The sequence below is a fragment of the Trachemys scripta genome, chromosome 1, assembly GCF_013100865.1.
Source record: "Trachemys scripta elegans isolate TJP31775 chromosome 1, CAS_Tse_1.0, whole genome shotgun sequence".
Lineage (NCBI taxonomy): Eukaryota > Metazoa > Chordata > Testudines > Emydidae > Trachemys > Trachemys scripta.
In genome coordinates, this window is record NC_048298.1 from 5,521,556 (window position 1) to 5,540,989 (window position 19,434).

Consider the following 19,434-nt stretch of genomic DNA (forward strand, 5'->3'; position numbering starts at 1 on the left):
GTGACTGGACCTCTTGTAGGTCCCATTTGTTTTTATGGGAACATCTCTGACAATCAGGCCATTAATTTAGGTACCTGAATATGGATCTAGATCAGGGGTGGGCAAACTTTTTGGCCCAAGGGCCACATCTGGGTGGGAAAATAGTATACGGGCCCATGAATGTAGGGCTGGGGCTGCAATGTGCAGGAGGTGGCTCAGGGCAGAGTGTGCGGAGTTCAGGAGGGGTGTGGCGGGGGCTCAAGGCAGGGGATAGGGGTACAGGACGGGGCGACAGGGGGCTCAGGGCAGGGGGTTGGGGTGCAGGAGGGGTGTAGCAGGGGGTTGGGGGCTCAGGGAAGGGGGTTGATGTGCAGGAGGGGGTGCGGAGTGCAGGAGGGAGCTCAGGGCAGGGGGTTGGGGTGCAGGAGGGGTTCGGGGTGCGGGCTCCAAACTGGCGCCGCTTACCTGGAGCGGCTCTGGAGTGGCAGCGGTGCGCAGCGGGGCTAAGACAGGTTCCCTGTCTGCCCTGGCCCCGCGCCGCTCCCGGAAGTGGCCAGCATGTCCGGCAGTGGCTCCTGGGGGTGGGTGGGACAGGCGGCTCCGCCATGCGCTGCCTTCACCTGTGGGTACCACCCTGAAGCTCCCATTGGCTGCAGTTCCCTGTTCCTGGCCAATGGGAGCTGCAGGGGGCAGTGCCTGCAGGCGAGGGCAGCGCTTGGACCCTCTGCCCCTTCTGCCCCCAGGGGCCACAGGGATGTGGTGCCGGCCGCTTCCGGGAGCGGTGCGGGGCCAAGGCAGGCAGGGAGCCTACCTTAGCCCCACTGTGCCACTGCAATCCCGTGGGCCGGATCCAAAGCCCTGACGGGCAGGATCTGACCCGCGGGCTGTAGTTTGCCCACCCCTGATCTAGATGCCTACCTGGAGGCACCCAAGTGTGAACAGCTTGGCCTAATTGCAGTGACCAGAAGGGGTAGATTTAATAGAAAAACCCCAGTAGGCAAAGAATGGGGAGGGCCCAATGATTTGGCCCAGTCTAGGCCTTGGAGAGTGGGAGAAAAGAACAGTTAATCTGTCCTTAAATGTGTGCACCATTTCTTGCTGCTTCATTCTTCCCTCCGTTTCATTCCTCCCTTCTTGTCTCCTCTTCTAGCCTTTTAATATTTTCTTGTCTTCTTTTTCTCTCCTTTTTATTGTTTTCCCCTATCCTCCCATTTTTCCCCTCTCTTCTTTCCAAGGTGCTACACGTCCGGCTTGACTTTCTGATCTCCCCACCCACCCATCCGTCCACAGATGCACCTACTGGGTCTCCCCAACTCCTCCCTCATCGTCTTTCACCACCCCACCCCACTCTCTGGGTCCACACCTTGTGGGTCTTGAAGCCTCTTCAGCCCCACTGGGTTGCTTAGACCCTTCGTTCTTTCACCCTCCTCCAGCTCTCTCAATTCACACTGTATCTCTGGGCCTCCTTACTGTCTCTCCCAATCCGTCATATAGACGAAGACAACAGCATCTCTATACCTTCTGCACTGGCCTCAGGGGTGGGGAGTTGTGAAACGGGCCTGGAAAGGAGGAGGAAGAGGAAGAAGAGGAGCTGCCCATCCCTAGTCACGCAGTACTCCTCCAGCCCTGTGTTCACATCACTGGGCAAGGGGCCTAGGCAGCGCACATTGACCCAGCCACCTCAGCTGAGTAGGAGTGAGGCACACTAAATCCTACCTCACAAAAGCCTGCGGAGATACCTCAGCCCCAACCCAGCTAGCTAACCAAGCACATTAATAAACTTGCCTGTTCGCCTTCATATCTGTTTGCTAATCTGCAGTGCCCCCTGTTGTTCTCGTCCTGCTCCCTCACTTCCCCAGCTCTGCCAGTTCACCTCAGTCACAATCCACAGTTCCCCTGCTACTCCACAGCACTCTGCCAGTTCATCTCAGCCCTGACTTGCAACACTTGCAGCCATTCCAGCCCCGGCCCTCTCAAGCAGCCACAGCCAACCCTGCCAGACTCTGAGGTGGTCTATAAACGGACCCCGGGGACTAGGATGAAACATCAAAACAACTCCTGTCCATCGTTTACTTTGGCTCAGATGTAAACTCAAGTCCAGCAGCTATGATCTAAAGACACCTGTCCATAGTGCTGACCCACTGCACTGTGGGCCTCCCCATCGCTACACCTGCTTGTTTTTTAAAGTATGTCTCTAGGTAGAGCCAGCAGGAAAAATGGGCTAAGTCCTTCTAAATCAGAAACAGCACTTCTCCTTGATATGTGTCTGAGTACTGTCAGTTTTCCTAGCTTATAAGGGAAGAATAAAAGGCAGAGAATATGGCTCTGCAAGGGGAGGCTGGATCTAGTTTTTATTCTGAAACAAAATTGAGACATGGGAGATCCAGATATGGACCCTCTCACCACAGTATCTGAGCATCACTGAAACCAGATCTCCTGAGTCTCAGTCCAGTAGCTTCATCACAGGACTTCCCTTCCTCTCTTTCAAGCTTAGTAATCCATTCATGCTAGGAATGAATTGGGTTGTGCGCAGACATATGGTGTGACTGGGATCAGACTTTTGAATCACTATGATGATGCAGAACTGTTTGGCTGACTCACCCTGACAACCCACTCGTCTGGTCTCACTAGCTACACTCAGGAATATAAGGGATTCAGCATCTTCCCTGGTGCAAAAGAGAACTAGAGGGAAGAGAGGGAGATTCTGCAGGGAAAACCCTTAATTACCCTGTTACATGAAACACTGTAGACAGCTGCAATCCACAGGGCCCTGGGCTGGAACCCAGAGTAGAGGGTGAACCCTGGTTCCCCCCACCCACCCAACTCCAAGAGGATACAAGAGGAGGTGACCTGGACTGTGGGTCCCACCAGAGGGGAAGGTCCCTGACCTGTCCCCTGACCCACTAGGTGGGTCAGCAGAGACTGCGGGGATTGTTTTCCTCCCTTTCCCCATGGCGGCCAGTGATGAGGTTAGCTGAGTGAATGGCAGGTTTGAGCCACTAGAAAAAGTGGCCAAACTGAGGGCTGCCGTGAATCTCTGAGGCGAGCAAATCCGCCAATAAGCACAGAACCCACCAAGGCAGAGGAGGAACTTTGTCACAACTGGTGTTAGGAGTGGGATGTGGTGTGCACTGCACGGCGGAAGAAGGAGGGTGTTATTAAAAATAGGAAGAGGGGGTTTTTTGGTTTGTTTTTTCCCCCTCACCACAATGGATGACGTAGTGCGGGCATTGATACAAACCATGGCTGCCCAGCAGGAGGCTACCCGTGTCCAGGCAGCCGCCCAACAGGAGGCAGGGCGGCTGCAGCAGATGACCAATCGCCTGTTGATGGACCAGGCCGCTCAAGACCGTGCTGTGTTGCAGGAACTTGTAAACCAGGTGAAGGCCCTGACAGAGATGAACCACAGCAATGATGAGATTCGGATCATACAGGCCAGCAATTGGCTGCAGAAAATGACGCGGGAGGATGATGTAGAGGCATACCTTCTGGCCTTTGAGAGGACAGCCCTACGGGAGGCCTGGCCTCAAGATCAGTGGTCTGGCATCCTTGCCCCATTCCTGTGTGGGGAGGCCCAGAAGGCCTACCATGATCTGCCTGAAGAGGCTGCGGCAGACTACCCCCAGCTGAAAGTAGAGATCCTGGCCAGATCTGGGGTAATGACTGCAGTGCGGGCCCAGCGATATCATGAGAGGAGGTACCAGGAAGAAAAAACCCCGCGCTCCCAATTATATGACCTCATCCATCTTGCACGAAAGTGGTTATGAACTGAGTCCCGGAGTCCGGAAGACATACTAGAGGTTCTGGTCATTGACCGATACATGAGGGGACTACCACCAGACCTTCGCGCCTGGGTACGCCAGAATGAACCCTCCATCTACGACGAGGTTGTCGCCCTGGTAGAGAGGCGAAGGAACTGACCCGATCACTTAAGGAAGAGGCACCCCGGGTTAAACTAGCAGCACCAAGCCCCAGAGCTCAGGCGACTGGGCCCCCAGAAGGGCCCAGGTGGAAAAAGAGAGAGGCTGAAGGCCCATCAGAGGCCACAAAGTGTCGGAGCACTGAGGGGGAAGAGGATCGGGATGTTAGACTGCCCAAACCAAGAGACCGGGGAACGCCTAGGGCCCCATACAGATGTTACTCCTGCGGGGAGTGGGACACATAGCTGCACAGTGTCCCAATGCTGAGGAGCCTATGCAGTGTAACCTGGGGAACTGGGCAGATCCATGCTCCCTAATCCACCTTGTGGGGGTCTCACTAACCCCACATATGTACACCAGACCAGTAAAACTAAATGGGGTAGAGACCACAGCACTGGTTGATTCGGGGAGTGCTATCACACTTATCTCAGGGAAGCTTGTGAAGCCTAGTCAGCTGCTGCAGGCTAAACGTACGGGGATAACATGTGTCCATGGGACAGTTAGTTACTACCCCACCATCCCAGTAAAAATTGAAATCCAGGGGAACACCACTGAAGTAGCAGCAGGTGTAGTCCCTAAACTCCCATACCCGGTGCTCATAGGAGGGGACTTCCCAGGATTTGGAGACTTACTCCCAGTATGGGGATTGGAGACGGGGAAACCTTGAAGTTAGTGAGGCATTCACAGTAGACTGTCAATCCCCAATCTTCTTTGAAATATCCCCAGATTTGGTCTCCATTCCCAGGCAGGGTAGAAAGACGAAAAGGGAAAGAAGGGCAGCTAAGTCCTTGGGGACCTGGACCCTGTCCCAGGGACAGAGAATCGTCCTTGTGGGCAGGTGGACCAGGGTAGCTGGAAAGGAGGCTGCCCCGGAGGAAGAAACGCCTGAGCCTGACCCCCACCCTAATGTCTCTGAACCAGGAGAGGCAACAGAGACTGGCCCCCTAGAGCTCGGGCAGATTAGCCCCGGAAGAAAAATTTTTGGACGGGACCAAGCTGAAGACCCAAGGTATGACAACATTAGGAAGAAGGTGACAAAATAGATGGGGTCCCCATGGAAGGGAAAACCCAGAGACCAGGACCCTACTTCATAATGAAAAAGGATGTCTTGTACTGGGTTGCACCAGTACAGGGGCAGAAGGCACAGCAGCTTCTAGTACCTCAAAAACACCAGAACGCCGTATTAAGCCTTGCCAATAATCATCTTTTTGGAGAGGATTTGGGGCTAGAAAAGACCCTGGCATGGGTCCTACAACAGTTCTTCTGGCCCGGAGTACATGAAGTGCAGAGGTACTGTGCCTCCTGCCCGGTATGTCAGCTGCACAATCCCCGTCCTCACCTGAGGGCACCTTTTGTACCCTTTCCCATCATAGAGATCCCCTTCGAGTGAATAGCCATGGACCTAGTGGGACCCCTGGAGAAGATGGCCCGGGGCCACCAATATATACTTGTCATTCTGAACTATGCTACTCGCTACCCAGAAGCTACACAGCCTCTAAAACGATAGCCAAAGAGCTGGTGGGGATCTTTGCCTGAGTGGGGCTACCAAAGGAGATATTAACAGACCAAGGAACCCCATTTATGTCAAAGCTCATGAAGGACCTCTGTACTCTTCTCCATATACATACCCTGAGAACTTCAGTCTATCATCCACAGACCGATGGGCTGGTAGAAAGGTTTAACCGAACCCTCAAGGCTATGATAAGGAAGGTGGTAAGTCGGTACGGGAAGGATTGGGACACCCTACTACCTTACCTTATGTTTGCTATCTGGGAGGTACCTCATGCCTCAACTGGGTTTTCCCCCTTTGAATTATTATACAGGCGCCACCCCTGTGGCATACTAGATATCACCAAAGAGATCTGGGAAGAGGAAACCAATGAGGGGAGAAGTATAACTGAACATGTATTGCAGATGTGAGACCGGATCGCCCGGGCCACCCCTATTGTATGGGAACATTTGGAAAAGGCGCAGGAGGCCCAGTGAACCCATTACAATCGCCAGGCAAAAGTCCGACAATTCCAACCAGGGGATCGGGTGCTGGTACCCAGGGCAGAAACCAAGCTTCTGGCCCAATGGCAGGGGCCCTTTCAGGTGGTTGAACCCATGGGGGAAGTAACCTACAAGGTGCGGCAGCCAAGACACCGGAAACAAGAACAGATTTATCACATTAACCTCTTAAAGCCTTGGCACCAGTGAGAAGCATGTGTGGTGGCCCAAGAGACCCTGATCCAGGAAAATAACCTACATGAGCAGATCAGGATATCCCCTGATCTGACAGCGAACCAGAAGAAGGAGGTAACTGAGATGATCAACCGGTACCAGGACGGGTTTTCAATCAAATCAGGCTGGACCACCGAAGCGTATCACCACATTATCATAGACCCTGGAGCAAAGGTAACTTTAAGGCCCTACCGGGTCCCAGTGGCAAAAAGGGAGGAGATCAAGGCAGAGGTAAAAAGGATGTTGGAGCTGGGAGTCATCGAAGAGTCCCACAGTCAATGGTCAAGCCCGATTGTGTTGGTGCCCAAACCCAATGGAACCACTAGGTTTTGTAATGACTTTTGCCGGCTGAACGAGATATCCAAATTCAATGCATACCCCATATCGATGAGTTAGTTGACTGCCTGGGCAATGCCTGATTTTTGACCACCCTTGATTTAACAAAGAGATACTGGCAGATTCCCCTTGCCAAAGATGCAAAAGAAAAGATGGCATTCTCTACACCAGAGGGTCTGTTTCAATATACTGTTCTTCCTTTTGGACTGCATGGAGCACCTGCCATCTTCCTGCGTCTTATGGACAAGCGTCTGCAGCCCCATACCAGTTATACAACTGCGTACCTGGACGATGTGATTATTCATACCCCCGACTGGGAGACCCATTTGAAAAAGGTGGAAGCGGTTCTGGACACGCTAAGACGGGCTGACCTTACAGCCAACCCCACCAAGTGTGCTACAGGGCTAGCCGAGGCTAAATACCTTGGCTACATTGTAGGAAGGGGCATAGTCAAGCCCCAACTGAACAAACTGGAGGCTATCCAAAATTGGCCCTGGCTGAATCGGAAAAAGTAAGTCCGGGCATTCCTGGGTGTGGTGGAGTACTACCGGCGATTTATTCCCCATTTTGCCACCTGATAAAAGCCCGGGGTCCAGACACGGTGAAGTGGACAGACGCTGCAGAGAAAGCATTCATGGATCTACGGACAACTCTCTGCAGTAACACCGTGCTTATAGGTCCGGACTTCAATAAAGAGTTCATTTTACAAACAGATGCACCTGAAGTAGAATTGGAAGCTGTCCTGTTGCAGATGGTTGGAGACGAAGAACACCCGATCTTCTACCTCATCAGGAAACTCCTCCCGAGAGAGCAGAAGTATGCAGTGGTTGAGAGTGCCTTGCTGTGAAATGGGCCATGGAAACACTTCGTTATTACCTATGGGGAGGACAGTTATCCTTGTGGCAGATCATGCACCTCTCCAGTGGATGCAGTGAAATAAAGAGAAGAACGCAAGGGTGACCAGATGGTTCCTATCCCTACAACCTTTCCAGTTCACCATACAACAGCGGTCCAGAAGCCACCATGGCAACGCAGATGGCTTGTCGCGGGTACACTGCCTGACGTCCCAAGTTGCCCAATCCCATGGTGTTGAGCACGGGGGGCGGGGGAGGGGGAGGGGAGGAGGAGGAATATGTGACAGGGTCAGGCCAGATGGCTACAGGAGAGTGATAGAAAGTAGATACATTAGCCGCAGATTAAGCAGGTCCCTTTTCCCTGAGTAAGATAATGGGCTGTTCCAGAACAATCAGGAAGTTGCTGGAACCAATTATGGCAGGCAAGCTTATTAGGACACCTGGAGCCAATTAAGAAGCTACTCGAATGAATTAGGGCCGGCAGGCTAATCTGGGCACCTGGTTTAAAAAGGACCTCACTTCAGTTAGTGAGGTGCGTGCGAGGAGTTGGGAGCCAGAGGCGCGCGAGGAGCTGAGAGTGAGTAGGCGTGCAGCTGGAGGACTGAGAAGTACAAGCGTTATCAGACATGAGGAGGAAGGTCCGGTGGTGAGGACAAAGAAGGTGTTGAGAGGAGGCCATGGGGAAGTAGCCCAGGGAGTTGTAGCTGTCATGCAGCTGTATAGACAGCTGCAGTCCACAGGGCTCTGGGCTGGAACCCGGAGTAGAGGGTGGGCCCAGGTTCCCCCTATCCCCCCAACTTCCTATTGGATACAAGAGGAGGTGACCTGGACTATGGGTCCCACCAGAGGGTAAGGTCCCTGGCCTGTCCCCCAACCCACTAGGTGTGTCAGCAGAGACTGTGGAGATTGTTCTCCTCCCTTTCCCCATGCTGGCCAGTGATGAGGTTAGCTGAGTGAACGGCAGGTTTGAGCCCCTAGCAAAAGTGGCCAAAATGAGGGCTGCCATGAACCTCTGAGGCAAGCAAATCCGCCAATAAGTGCAGGACCCACCAAGGCAGAGGAGGAACTTTGTCACAGTGTGTCTGTTCCAGGCTAATCTTTAGGTCTCCCATGTTTGATTTTAATGCTGAAGAAATTAGAAATCTAAGGCCTTGGCTACACTTACCCGCTAGTTCGACAGCTGGAAATCGAACTTCTGGGTTCGACTTATCGCGTCTAGTCTGGACGCGATAAGTCGAACCCGGAAGTGCTCGCCGTCGACTGCGGTACTCCAGCTCGCCGAGAGGAGTACCGCGGAGTCGACGGGGGAGCCTGCCTGCCGCGTGTGGACCAAGGTAAGTTCGAACTAATTCGAACTAAGGTACTTCGAACTTCAGCTACGTTATTCACGTAGCTGAAGTTGCGTACCTTAGTTCGAATTAGGGGGGTAGTGTAGACCTGGCCTAAATGATATTAAAATAAATGAAATGAGACATAAAACAAATAGGCAGCACTGGGCCATGGCTTTAAACAGGACATTACTACATTTTCATTTAAGTATTCACTCAACCTCAGTCTGGTAGAGGAAGAAAGGGAAACATTTTTGTCATTGAAAAAAATAGGCCTATTTTCCCTTTTTTAAATAAAAGGTCAAAAAAGTTCAAAATTTGTCAAAGTTTCAAAAAATGTCATCTCACTGTACAAAACGGATCAGAAAACATCAGGGGGAACACCACAAAAATCATTGACATTTTTCCCAATTTTGAAATTCACAGATTTTTTTGAACAGCTGTAATACTCACGGAGAAATTCTTAAAAGGGGGGGGGGGGGGGGGGGGAGGGAAATCTCGAATGTTCTGTGGAGCTCTACGTACATAGCCTTACCAGGACTTTAAAACAACCAAAATAGAAATAGCCCCTGAAGAATTCATCCCAGGTTTTGCATGAGCCCCACTGCATGCTGGGCAAGGAGGTGAAGTGCTGTGCCCTTTCGATCTGCAGTTTGGATGCATTCACAGAGGTGTAGATTGTGCCTGGTAAGCTCTGCAGTGAGGCCAGCGAGGAGCTGCATGGCTTCTGGAGCAAGTGCATTCTCTGTTGCCCTCCTGCAGAGGTGCAGCATGCTTCTCCCTCCGTGGCCAGCCAGCTCTACTATGAATACTGTATCCTACTGGTGCAGTGAGGGAGCCAGGGCCTGTCACCTCTCTGCCCCCTTCCCAACCTCCTTTGGGGTGCTAGCAGCCCAAGGCCACTAGGAGGAAGTGACTCCTGTGCTCAGGGGAGGGAAACTGCAGGAGAATGGGGTGGAAATGTTCTTGCCAGCATCTCTGTCTTCTAAGTACCTCCGTAGGGGCCAGGCACAATTGGCCTTAATTTGTTCCTTAATGCAGAATCAGAAGGTGAAATCCAGCCTTAGTGTCAGGGTCAGAACTTCGTTGGAGTCACTGGAGTTGTAGCCATGGACACCAAGGCCTAATTTGGCCCTTAACCCATGAATTCAAGGCTCTCAGAAATGACACACGCCAGGCACTAATTTAAGGCCGCCCTCCTTCTTCCTCTTCTCACCCCCAGCCCATGAGTCACACACTGCAGCGCTGCATTTGGGTTTGCTTGGCTTACAGTGTTGCTTTGCAGCTTTTGGAGGGGCTGGCGATGTGGGCAGGAGGGAGGTGTTGCTTACTGCTTGGGTGGCGTGGTAATCCAGCTGTAAACATCCATTCTTCCATGTTCTTTTACAGTTTCCGCCCGAGTTATGCTCTCTTCTGTGGGTAAGAACTATTCCATTAAGGTTTACAGTCTATGAATCTGAGAGGATGTGGTTTGTGGTTTGGTTTGTTTCTTACACATCAGCAGCCAAATTCAGCTCAGGCTGAGATTGCATCAAATCCCTCCTGCTAGGCAGCATCAGATCGGCATGGTAACTGGATGGGAGACCCCCTAGGACAGGGGTGGCCAACCTGAGCCTGAGAAGGAGCCGGAATTTACCAATGTACATTGCCAAAGAGCCACCGTAATATGTCAGCAGCCCCCCAGAAGCTCCCCCCAGCCCCACTCCCAGCGCCTCCCCCTCCCTCCCCGCACTTCCCAATCAGCTGTTTCCTGGCGTGCAGGAGGCTCGGGGGAGGGGGCAGGAAGGGGTGGATTGGAGTGGGGGCAGGGCCTGGGGCAGAGCCAGGGATTGAGCAGTGAGCACCCCCCGGCACAGTGGAAAGTTGGCGCCTGTAGTTCCAGCCCCGGAGTCGGTGCCGATACAAGGAACCGCATATTAACTCCTGAAGAGCCGCATGTGGCTCCGGAGCCACAGGTTGGCCACCCCTGCCTAGGAAGAAAATCCGGTGTGTTGCAGAAAGCAGTGCTGGCAGGGTACTAGGTGGTCATCTTAGCTCCCCATCATAGCTGAGCCAAGGTCCAACCAGGGTGGGAGGGGCACTATCTACTGGAAGAGTCATCTTGCAAATGAGATGTAAATTGAGGTACCAGCTCACTGGTTAATGACATAAAGATCCCTTTGGCACTTTTCCCCCAAGAGCAGAGGCGTTTACTAGAACTCAAATTTGGCCAGGACACCAGGGGTCTGAGATGTAGATGTCACCTCGTTGGTCTTTATTTTAAATACAAAAGAGTTTAGTTTTTCTTTTCTTCTCTGGCAGGGTTTCCCATGTTGCTGACCGTTGCAGCTGTTGTATTATGTTGTGTCTGGAGACGGCGAGTGTAAGTTTTCCAATAACGTAATTACATCATGATGCAGTACCTGTATAGCTACGTTGCAGGAAAGAAGCAGCCTGAGATTTTTCAAAACCATGCAGGGAATTTAGATGCATAACTCCCATTAACTCGTACAAGAATTGTGAAACTGTGCATCTAAATCCCCTAGGCAGCGTTGACAATCCCAATCATCGTCTGTTTCTCCAACTAACAGACTATAATTACATTTTCACTGGGGACACATCGGTTAAGTTGCCGATAAGTACTGATGAGTGAAATTCCCCTTTGTGCTGATGGTTGTCCTAAGTCCTATGCAGCTCTTAAATTCTGCTTACGCCCTCTAAATAGGGGTTAACTGGAATTTAACCGGGGAACAGGCTCTGTACTGGCCCTCTACACGTGGGTGAAATTCACCTTGATGCTATTAAGACAGTTTCCAAATTGCAGGATACCTGGAACATTGGGGCCATCTCTTGTATTTTTAAATATTCTCCTATTTTATCATGAGTCTTTTATGTTTTATTATTTACATTTTTAAAACAAAACCTACTTACAAGGAGTCCTACCACAGCATTGGCATCGTTTTTAGTAGAACACTTGGTCAGACTAGATGATCATAATGGTCCCTTCTGACCTTAAAGTCGATGAGTCTAAGAGTTCAGAAGAGCAATAAAGAGCAATAATTATTTAAGGGGCAGTCAGTATTCATTAGTAATGAAAGGCCAAAGATCCCATTTTTAAAGAGGACTTTAAAACCCTGCCTCCATTTTTGTGCCTATAAATAGCTGCATCCATACTTAACTGTGGCAATAAACACTGTCACTGAGACAGCTAAGTGTCCAATTTGTGAACCCAGTCACACGTGTAGGCAAGTCAACACAGGTGTAAGTGAAATGTGCCCTCAAAATTGGAGGTCACTTTTCAAAATTGAGCCCTACATCTGCTAGAGAGAGAGAAACCTGGAGCAGAGTTCTGTTATGCAAACATTAAAAGATAATTCTTGCCAACATTGGCTTAGCTGGGGTCATGGTAACCATCACTTATTTGTAGTGTGTAAACCTGACAGAGGGAAGAGAATTATTTAGGGTTGTACAAGGGGTGAAACGAAATGATATCTAGAAGGGAAGATTTAGCCAGAATAGCATCAGGAAACTCACAACAGGTTACTGAGCTACTGAGATTGTGAAATAGCCTCCAAAGAAATGTGGTAGGAGGCCTGTGGCATGAATCATTTAAAGTTAGACAAGGTAGAGCACTCACAAATATAGTATACTGAGATCAGCACTGTCTTGAAGGGATTGTAGATGGCCTGAATAAACTGTTCAAGTAGGTTTTTTCCATCTCTAATTTCTGTGGGCTTGATTCTCATTTAGAATCATAGAATATCATCTAGTCTAACCTCCTGCTCAAAGCAGGACCAATCCCCAACTAAACCCCCAAATGGCCCACTCAAGGATTGAACTCACAACCCTGGATTTAGGAGGCTAATGCTCAAACCACTGAGCTATCCCTCGCCCCTGTCTTTACATTTAGGCTCCTTTACAACTCACAAATGTCATAACTTACACCCACTTCAAGATGCCGTTATGCTTCTGGAGCTGTAACAAAGCCCTAGTGTAACGAAGAAGCCCAGAAGCACATCCTGGTATCTAATTAGTCAATAATCAAAGACTGAGACTGTCTGTGATTGATGTGTTTCCCTATTGACATTTCACATTCCTGGTCAGCGTTTTAGCCCGCAGACTGCATAGCAGATGCCTTTAGCGTGCAGTCACCAACATTTGCTGATCCCATGAATTTTTCCTTTTGCAGCCACATGAGGCGACAATACACAATACCTGTGATAGCCATTCCCATGACCACAGAAGAGTCAGAAGAAAGGGATGGAACACCACCAGAAGACAATGGTTCAAACGGTCCAGAACAACGAAGTGAAAGGACAGAGATGATGTCATCATCTTGTGTGACATCGACTGGTTGAACAATAACACTTAGTGAAATCAGTGCATCCGTTAAACTTGAAAGGGGAAGGGATCCTTGCTGCTCACAAAGACCAACAGGCCAGTTGCATTAGGCGCTGACTTGTCAATTACCGCATGCCGGCTACTCAACTTGAGATTGGAAATACAGCCTCATTTCTAAGCTGTGGCAAGTGGGCAGAAAATCTGATTTCCTGGCCCACCATTGTTTCAAAGAGAGGATAGGAATTGTCTCATAAACCTTACTACATCCCTGCTCTGTTCTTTGAGCTGAACATCCTGTACCCGTCAGAGAGTGTCTAGACAACTTGGACATATCTTTTAATTCTTATTTTAGTGAATGGTTGCTTTCAAAAGAGAAATCACACAGATGTTTAAATGCCCAAGGAGAACTGTCCACGTGGAAAGTTCTGAAAAAACGTCAGGTGGCCTCTTATATGCAGTGTAAAGACGACGCCAGAGAAGAAGCGGTTGGTGATCTGACAGTGAAGAACGCAGCTTAGGACCACCTAGGACCCATACAGAGAGAACATAAAGGTGAGCTGCAAAACCTCTTTTGGATATACTTAATTCATCAAGAAACAAACATTGGGCCTCATTTTCAGATGCCCAGAACGCCTGCAACTTCCATTGATGTCATTTGGAGTTGTGGGCGGTCAGAACTTCTGAAAATCAGACCTAATGGGTGAGTACTGCTGCATCTACTTGGATTTTTAAAAACTAGTTTCATTTTTATATTTAAAATAAGGATTTAAAAAAAAAATCTCCTAAAATAAATTGAAATCAGTTTGAGCAAGCTTAGACGTTCGCCCAGATGCTTCCTGACAGCGGTAGGTCCATTCATCTGTGGAATAGCGTTCCAATGAAAGTATTGGAATTCCCACTGTTCAGTCATTTGAAACTAGACTGCACAAGGCTTTAGGAGCAATCTGGCCCTGCCAAACAGAGATGAACTAGGAGACCTTATCTCTAAATGGAACAGAAGAAAGATCCAGAGAAGGGAAACAAAAAATTAATGGAAGCATAGAGAGGGGAGGAAGCTGCCTTCCTACATAGAGAGAGAAGGACAAGCCCTTAGTCTAGAAAGGGGCAGAATAAGAAGGGATATGATGGAGGTATTTAAAACAACAGAGAAGGTCAGTCAAGCACTTAGGCCCTTTCATATAAATCCAAAACAAGAGGGAACTTGATGAAATTAAAAGGCACAAGTTTAAAACAGATGGAAGGATATAACCTTTGTTGTCATACATGATTTGGGTGTATCTTAGGTACTTATTTGCCCGCCGTCTGTAGTATCTGAGCACTTCACAATCTTTAATATATATATTTCTCCCAACCCATCTGTGGGGTAAGGCTGTGCTAATTATCCCCATCTTACAGAAGGGGAACTGAGTCACAAGAGACTAAGTGACTTGCCCAAGATCACATAAGAAGTCTGTGGCGGAGCCAGGAATTGACCTGGCTCAGATGAGTGCCCTAATCACTAGACCATCCTTACCCGCTGAGTTCCTGTGTTGCTCTTGCAGGATAGTGAAGAAAAATGCATAGTAAGAACTGGAAAAAGAATTAGAGCTGTCTCTCCTTATATATAGCACCTGCAGGCGCTCTAGACAGGGTGACCATGATATGGGATAGCCATCCTCATGTTTCAGGGCCATAAACTGATCGCTGGTTGCAGTCAGAAGGAAGTTCCTCTCTTACCCTATGGCACAGTAGCGCAGAGTTAGGTACATTATGGTGAGCATACACTTTCCCTTTGTAGTGCCAAGAGTTCGGACCTGTCTCAGACAGTGGCCAAGTCTGATGGACCTTGGTCTGTCGCACCATAGCAGGACTCGTGTTCCTTTATCTTTCCCTCAGAATGTATTTCACCTCTGTAACCTACAGCAAACAATAAAGCTGGTAGCAAAAGCTTCCAGAGTATGGAACAAGCCGAGTTGCACCATCCCCAGGCAGGATTATTCAAGGGAACAAATAGGAAACAATCAGGTAGCTGAGAAATATAAACTGTAACCTCTTGCCAAAGCCCTGTGATGCATGCAGAGGAGCGGTACACTGGTAGCCCTCTGTATCCAATATTACTGAGGGCACCGACCCAGCTTATTTCGTACCACTGATACCGGGGGAACATGCCTATCATATAACAAACTCTTGGGGTCTTCTAGATACAGAGACGCTGTGAATCGTTTCTTTTCCATGTCTCGAGTCTCATTTTGAAGAGGGCCCCAAACCAGCCTCTGTTATTGTGGGTACCGTCAGTTGGTTAGGTAGCTGAGGGCAACCAGTTTGCCTGCAAAATTAGAGGCCACTGATCAAAATCAGGCCCCAGTTTGCAGCCCCAGGTATTGGAGCAGTTCTTATTCTGAAACACGATTCGGACAGTGCTGTAGGGCAGGGGTGGGCAAACTATGGCCCACAGGCTGAATCCGGCCTGTCAGGGTTGTGGATCTGGCCCGCGGGATTGTCACCCGCTGGAAGCGGCCGGCAGCACATCCCTGCGGCTCCTGGTGTGGGGCAGAGGGCTCCATGCGCTGCCCTCGCCTCCAAGCACCACCCCCCACAGCTCCCATTGGCTGGGAACAGGGAACTGTGGCCAATGGGAGCTTCAGGGGAGGTACCCGCAGGAGAGGGCAGCACGCAGAGCCCTCTGCCCCGCCCCTTCAGGGACCGCAGGGACATGGTGCTGGCCACTTTCAGGAGCGGCGCGGGGCCAGGGCAGGCAGGGAACCTGTCTTAGTCCCACTGCGCGCCACTGACACCCCAGAACCACTCAAGGTAAGCAGCGCCGGGCCGGAGCCTTCACCCCGAACCCCTCCTGCACCTCGCACCCCGATCCCCTGACACATCCCTCCCGCACCCCAACCCCCTGCCCTGAGCCCCCTTGTACACCCCGCACCCCCCTGCACCCCAACCCCCTGCCCTGAGCCCCCTTGTAATCCCTCACCCACCCTGTGCCCCAACCCCCTGCCCTGAGCCCCCTTGTAACCTCTCACCCATCCTGCGCCCCCTTGTACACCCCGCACCCATCCTGCACCCCAACTCCCTTGCCCCGAGGCCCTTCCTGCACATCGGACCCCGTCCCACATCCCACAATCCCTCCCGCACCCCAACCCCCTGCCCCGGCCCTGTGGCCCTCGGGCCAAAAAGTTTGCCCACCCCTGCTGTAGGGCGTACCAAGGCTGAGCACTGAGTCCCAAACGTGTCATGTAAAGTGAGGTGGGGTGTGCTGCGGGGAAAGACGGATAGAGAGGGCCTGGAGACCTGCAGCCCGGTGAGTCAGACAGTCAGGGGAGGAGACAAGAAGTCTGTGGAGTACGCACTGCTCTGTCTGTGAAACAACCACACCCCATCTCTACTCTGACCCGCCAAATGCCTTTGACAAGCACGTCCAATGTTATCGCCTCCAGCTGCCCAAACCTTCATGCATCTCACCCCACAGCAATCCCCACCTGACTCTGGAGCTGCCCCACAACAAGATTACACCAGACATTTTGTTCCCTGCATGTGTCAATGTGTATGGACCTAATCATTCATTAAAGCAACATTTTAACTTTGCCCAGCAGTGACTGAACAGACACCCTACAGTCTTTTCTCCCCTCAGTTCCATGACCTCTGTTACCCATTCTCTTCCAGACAGCATTTACCTACGAAGCCATCAAGTGAAGAACACAGCTTATTTTCCTGCTGCTACCAGCAAAATCCTGAGTAAAGAGCAAGTCTGAGAATCAGAAAACTCACATCTAACTATTTTGGGGTCAGCCATGATCGTTTGCTCAGGAATCTTTCAGAGACACGTTAGAATCTGATCCCAGGTGCATCCAGAAGACAAGAGACAGATGTCCTTTGGACCACACCACCACCAGCATAGCACTTTTACAGATGTTACCAGACAGTGGCCATTGTAATGGAAATATTTTACATTGCCGTTTTCCCTCCCAGGGAGGGCACGTACCTATATTCTGGGGGGCTCCTTCTCAAATAGCCCCCCTACTCCACCTTGGACCAGTCCTCAGCCAATCCCTCATGCTGTTCAATACATTAACACATGGCTTTGCAACACTGAATCTAATAAATATTTTTATAGACAGTCGCTGCCACTTTGTACCTTTAGTAAGACTAGCTGGCATACGGGCTGGGGAGTTGGTAAATAGTGGTATACTCAAATGGGGGAGAAGGCTCAGAAGCACATGTTTGGGGTTAGTCAGTGCACAGAGCCGAGTCCCTGGGTCCCTTTATGCCATGCACACTCGCAGATAGAGAAATTATTAATCCGTCTCAAGGAAGACAGTCTCCAGGAATAGCTAAAAGCAATAGAGTCCCAATACACCAGCCTACATCTGCACCCATGGAATTTCCTCCACATCCACCCTCCCCATCCTTCCCATCCACCCTCCCACATGAGGAGGAAGTTCCATGGGTGCAGATGTATATATAGTTATATAGTTCAGAGACATTTGCACCAGAGTAACTATAGCGATGTAGTTACACTCGCACAAGCCCCTGATGTGCTGCACCAACGTAAAGCAAGATTTAGACCGACACATTGCTGGGGTAAGCTCTGCTTTACAGTCTGCAGCGTGTCTTCACTAGAGGTTTGCACTGGTGTAACTCCAGATGTATCGATGCCAGCACTGATTTCTCTAGAGCAGGCAGGGCCATAGGTCACCTGGAAGTGCTGCTGACTGTTCCAATTCGCACCAAACTGCACAACGTTTAAAAAAAAAATAGAATCATAGAATGTCAGGGTTGGAAGGGACCTCAGGAGGTCATCTAGTCCAACCCCCTGCTCAAAGCAGGATCAAGGAAATGGTAGCGTGGGAGTCAGGCCTCAGGGCCCATGTCATCTGCGAGCAGCCTCCAGCGAAGGCCTGTCTACAGAGCGTCTGCACACTGCTTGCTTCTTCATGGTGGATAAAGAGGCCATGAAAGGTTGTCCCCCCCCCCTTGCTTCTTTCTTTAAACTTAGAGATGCCAACGCTGGTGTTTTCTGATTTTGCTGGGGGGGGGGGAGGGGCGGGTCTCAGGGTACATATGGTGTTAGCTCTCCCAACCAATGAATTTTTAACATAGACAACTTTTCTCCAAAATCTTACTCAAGCATTGCATTGCAGTCAAGTAGAACTACAGAACAACCCTAAGACCGTTAAACACTCTGAATAACAATCCCCTCCCCTCTCAATGGCTCGTTTTCACGCTTGGTTCTTGGGCTGTCACCATTTCACTAGAGCTCCACTAGTCTTCCAGCCTAGAGAGGGCTTGAATGTATTAAGTCAGCGGTTCTCGAACGTCACTGCACTGCCACCCTCTTCTGATAACAAAAATTACTACCTGACCAGCCTGGGGCAGTGGAGCTGGGCTTCGGCTTCAGCCCCAGGACCCAGCACGTCTAACGCTGACCTTGGCAACCCCATTAAAACGGGATCATGACCCACAGTTTGAGAACCGCTGTACTAAGGAAATGGCAATTTTTGGGTGGGAGGAGGAGAAATGAACAAAAGAAAATTTTCAACCCTAATTTATACACCATAAAGTAGCACAATAGGGACAATCTTGGGGTGTGTTTTTTTTTTAACCCGTTATCCAGTAGGCTAGGTGGGAATGACTTGAGAACTGAAGAGATTCCAAAGTGGGTTGGGGGGGGGGGGGGGAGGGGACTGTAATTCTGAGATAATTTTGCTGTATGAATATTTTTGAGCTTCGATACAGTACCAAGGCCATAAATGCCCTACAAATACAACAACACAGATTATTATTATTCATTTGTATTGCTGTAGTACCTAGGAGCTCCAGTCATGGACCAGGGTCCCATTGTGCGAGGTGCTATATGAACACACAAAGGTACCGGCCACAAGCCATGTCTGTCCTATAGGACTGTTTTAGGGACAGTTATTAATCACCAGCGCTAGGGGGTTAGAGCGCACTGCCTATAAACCACAGCAAGGCCATTTTGGCTTAGTTTTAAGATTGAATTAATTATTCTAACTAGAAACGGGTTCACGGTTGCGAAGCATTCCCAGCGTTGGGCTCTGGAGTTTGGGTTCGGGCCCATCTGTAATTGAAGACACCCCCCTGTGTCTCTTTCCATATGTCTACACTACATTTGGGAGTGAGCCCCACCCAGCCTGGGTTCACGAATGGCTCATGTTAGCGTGTCGACATTGCAACTCAGGCTGAAGCTCGAACTCTCAAGTCCCATCCCTCCCCACCCCGGCTTGAGAACCTGAGCTCCAGACCGAGTCACAAGACCCGCACAGCTCTTTTTAGCACGCTAGCGCAAGTCCCACTAGCACTGGTCTTTGAACCTGGGCTGGGAGGTTCACTCCAAGCTGCACTGTAGACATACCCTAAGGGGTTTGATCCTACAAAGTGCCAAGAGCCTCACGAAGCACCGTAGGTACTCAGCACCTCGCAGGACAGAGCTCCTTGTGGGATTGGAACCTAAACCAGCCAGACCAGGGG

The 19,434-nt window shown here is 50.3% G+C and overlaps 1 protein-coding gene across 2 annotated transcripts in view; it reads left to right on the forward strand.

Annotated features, from left to right (window-relative positions):
• The window catches only part of IL15RA (interleukin 15 receptor subunit alpha), an 87,671-nt gene extending 70,415 nt beyond the window's left edge, over positions 1–17,256 (forward strand). The window contains exons 5-8 of one of the 2 annotated variants that reach the window (XM_034764025.1): positions 10,030–10,059; positions 10,942–11,002; positions 12,809–13,512; positions 16,609–17,256. In XM_034764025.1, the coding sequence (XP_034619916.1) occupies positions 10,030–10,059; positions 10,942–11,002; positions 12,809–12,977 (260 nt within the window). In that variant the 3' untranslated portion in view covers positions 12,978–13,512; positions 16,609–17,256. The remainder of the gene's footprint in view (positions 1–10,029; positions 10,060–10,941; positions 11,003–12,808; positions 13,513–16,608) is intronic. The other variant, XM_034764033.1, reaches the window with a different exon arrangement.
• Positions 17,257–19,434: the final 2,178 nt, after the last annotated feature.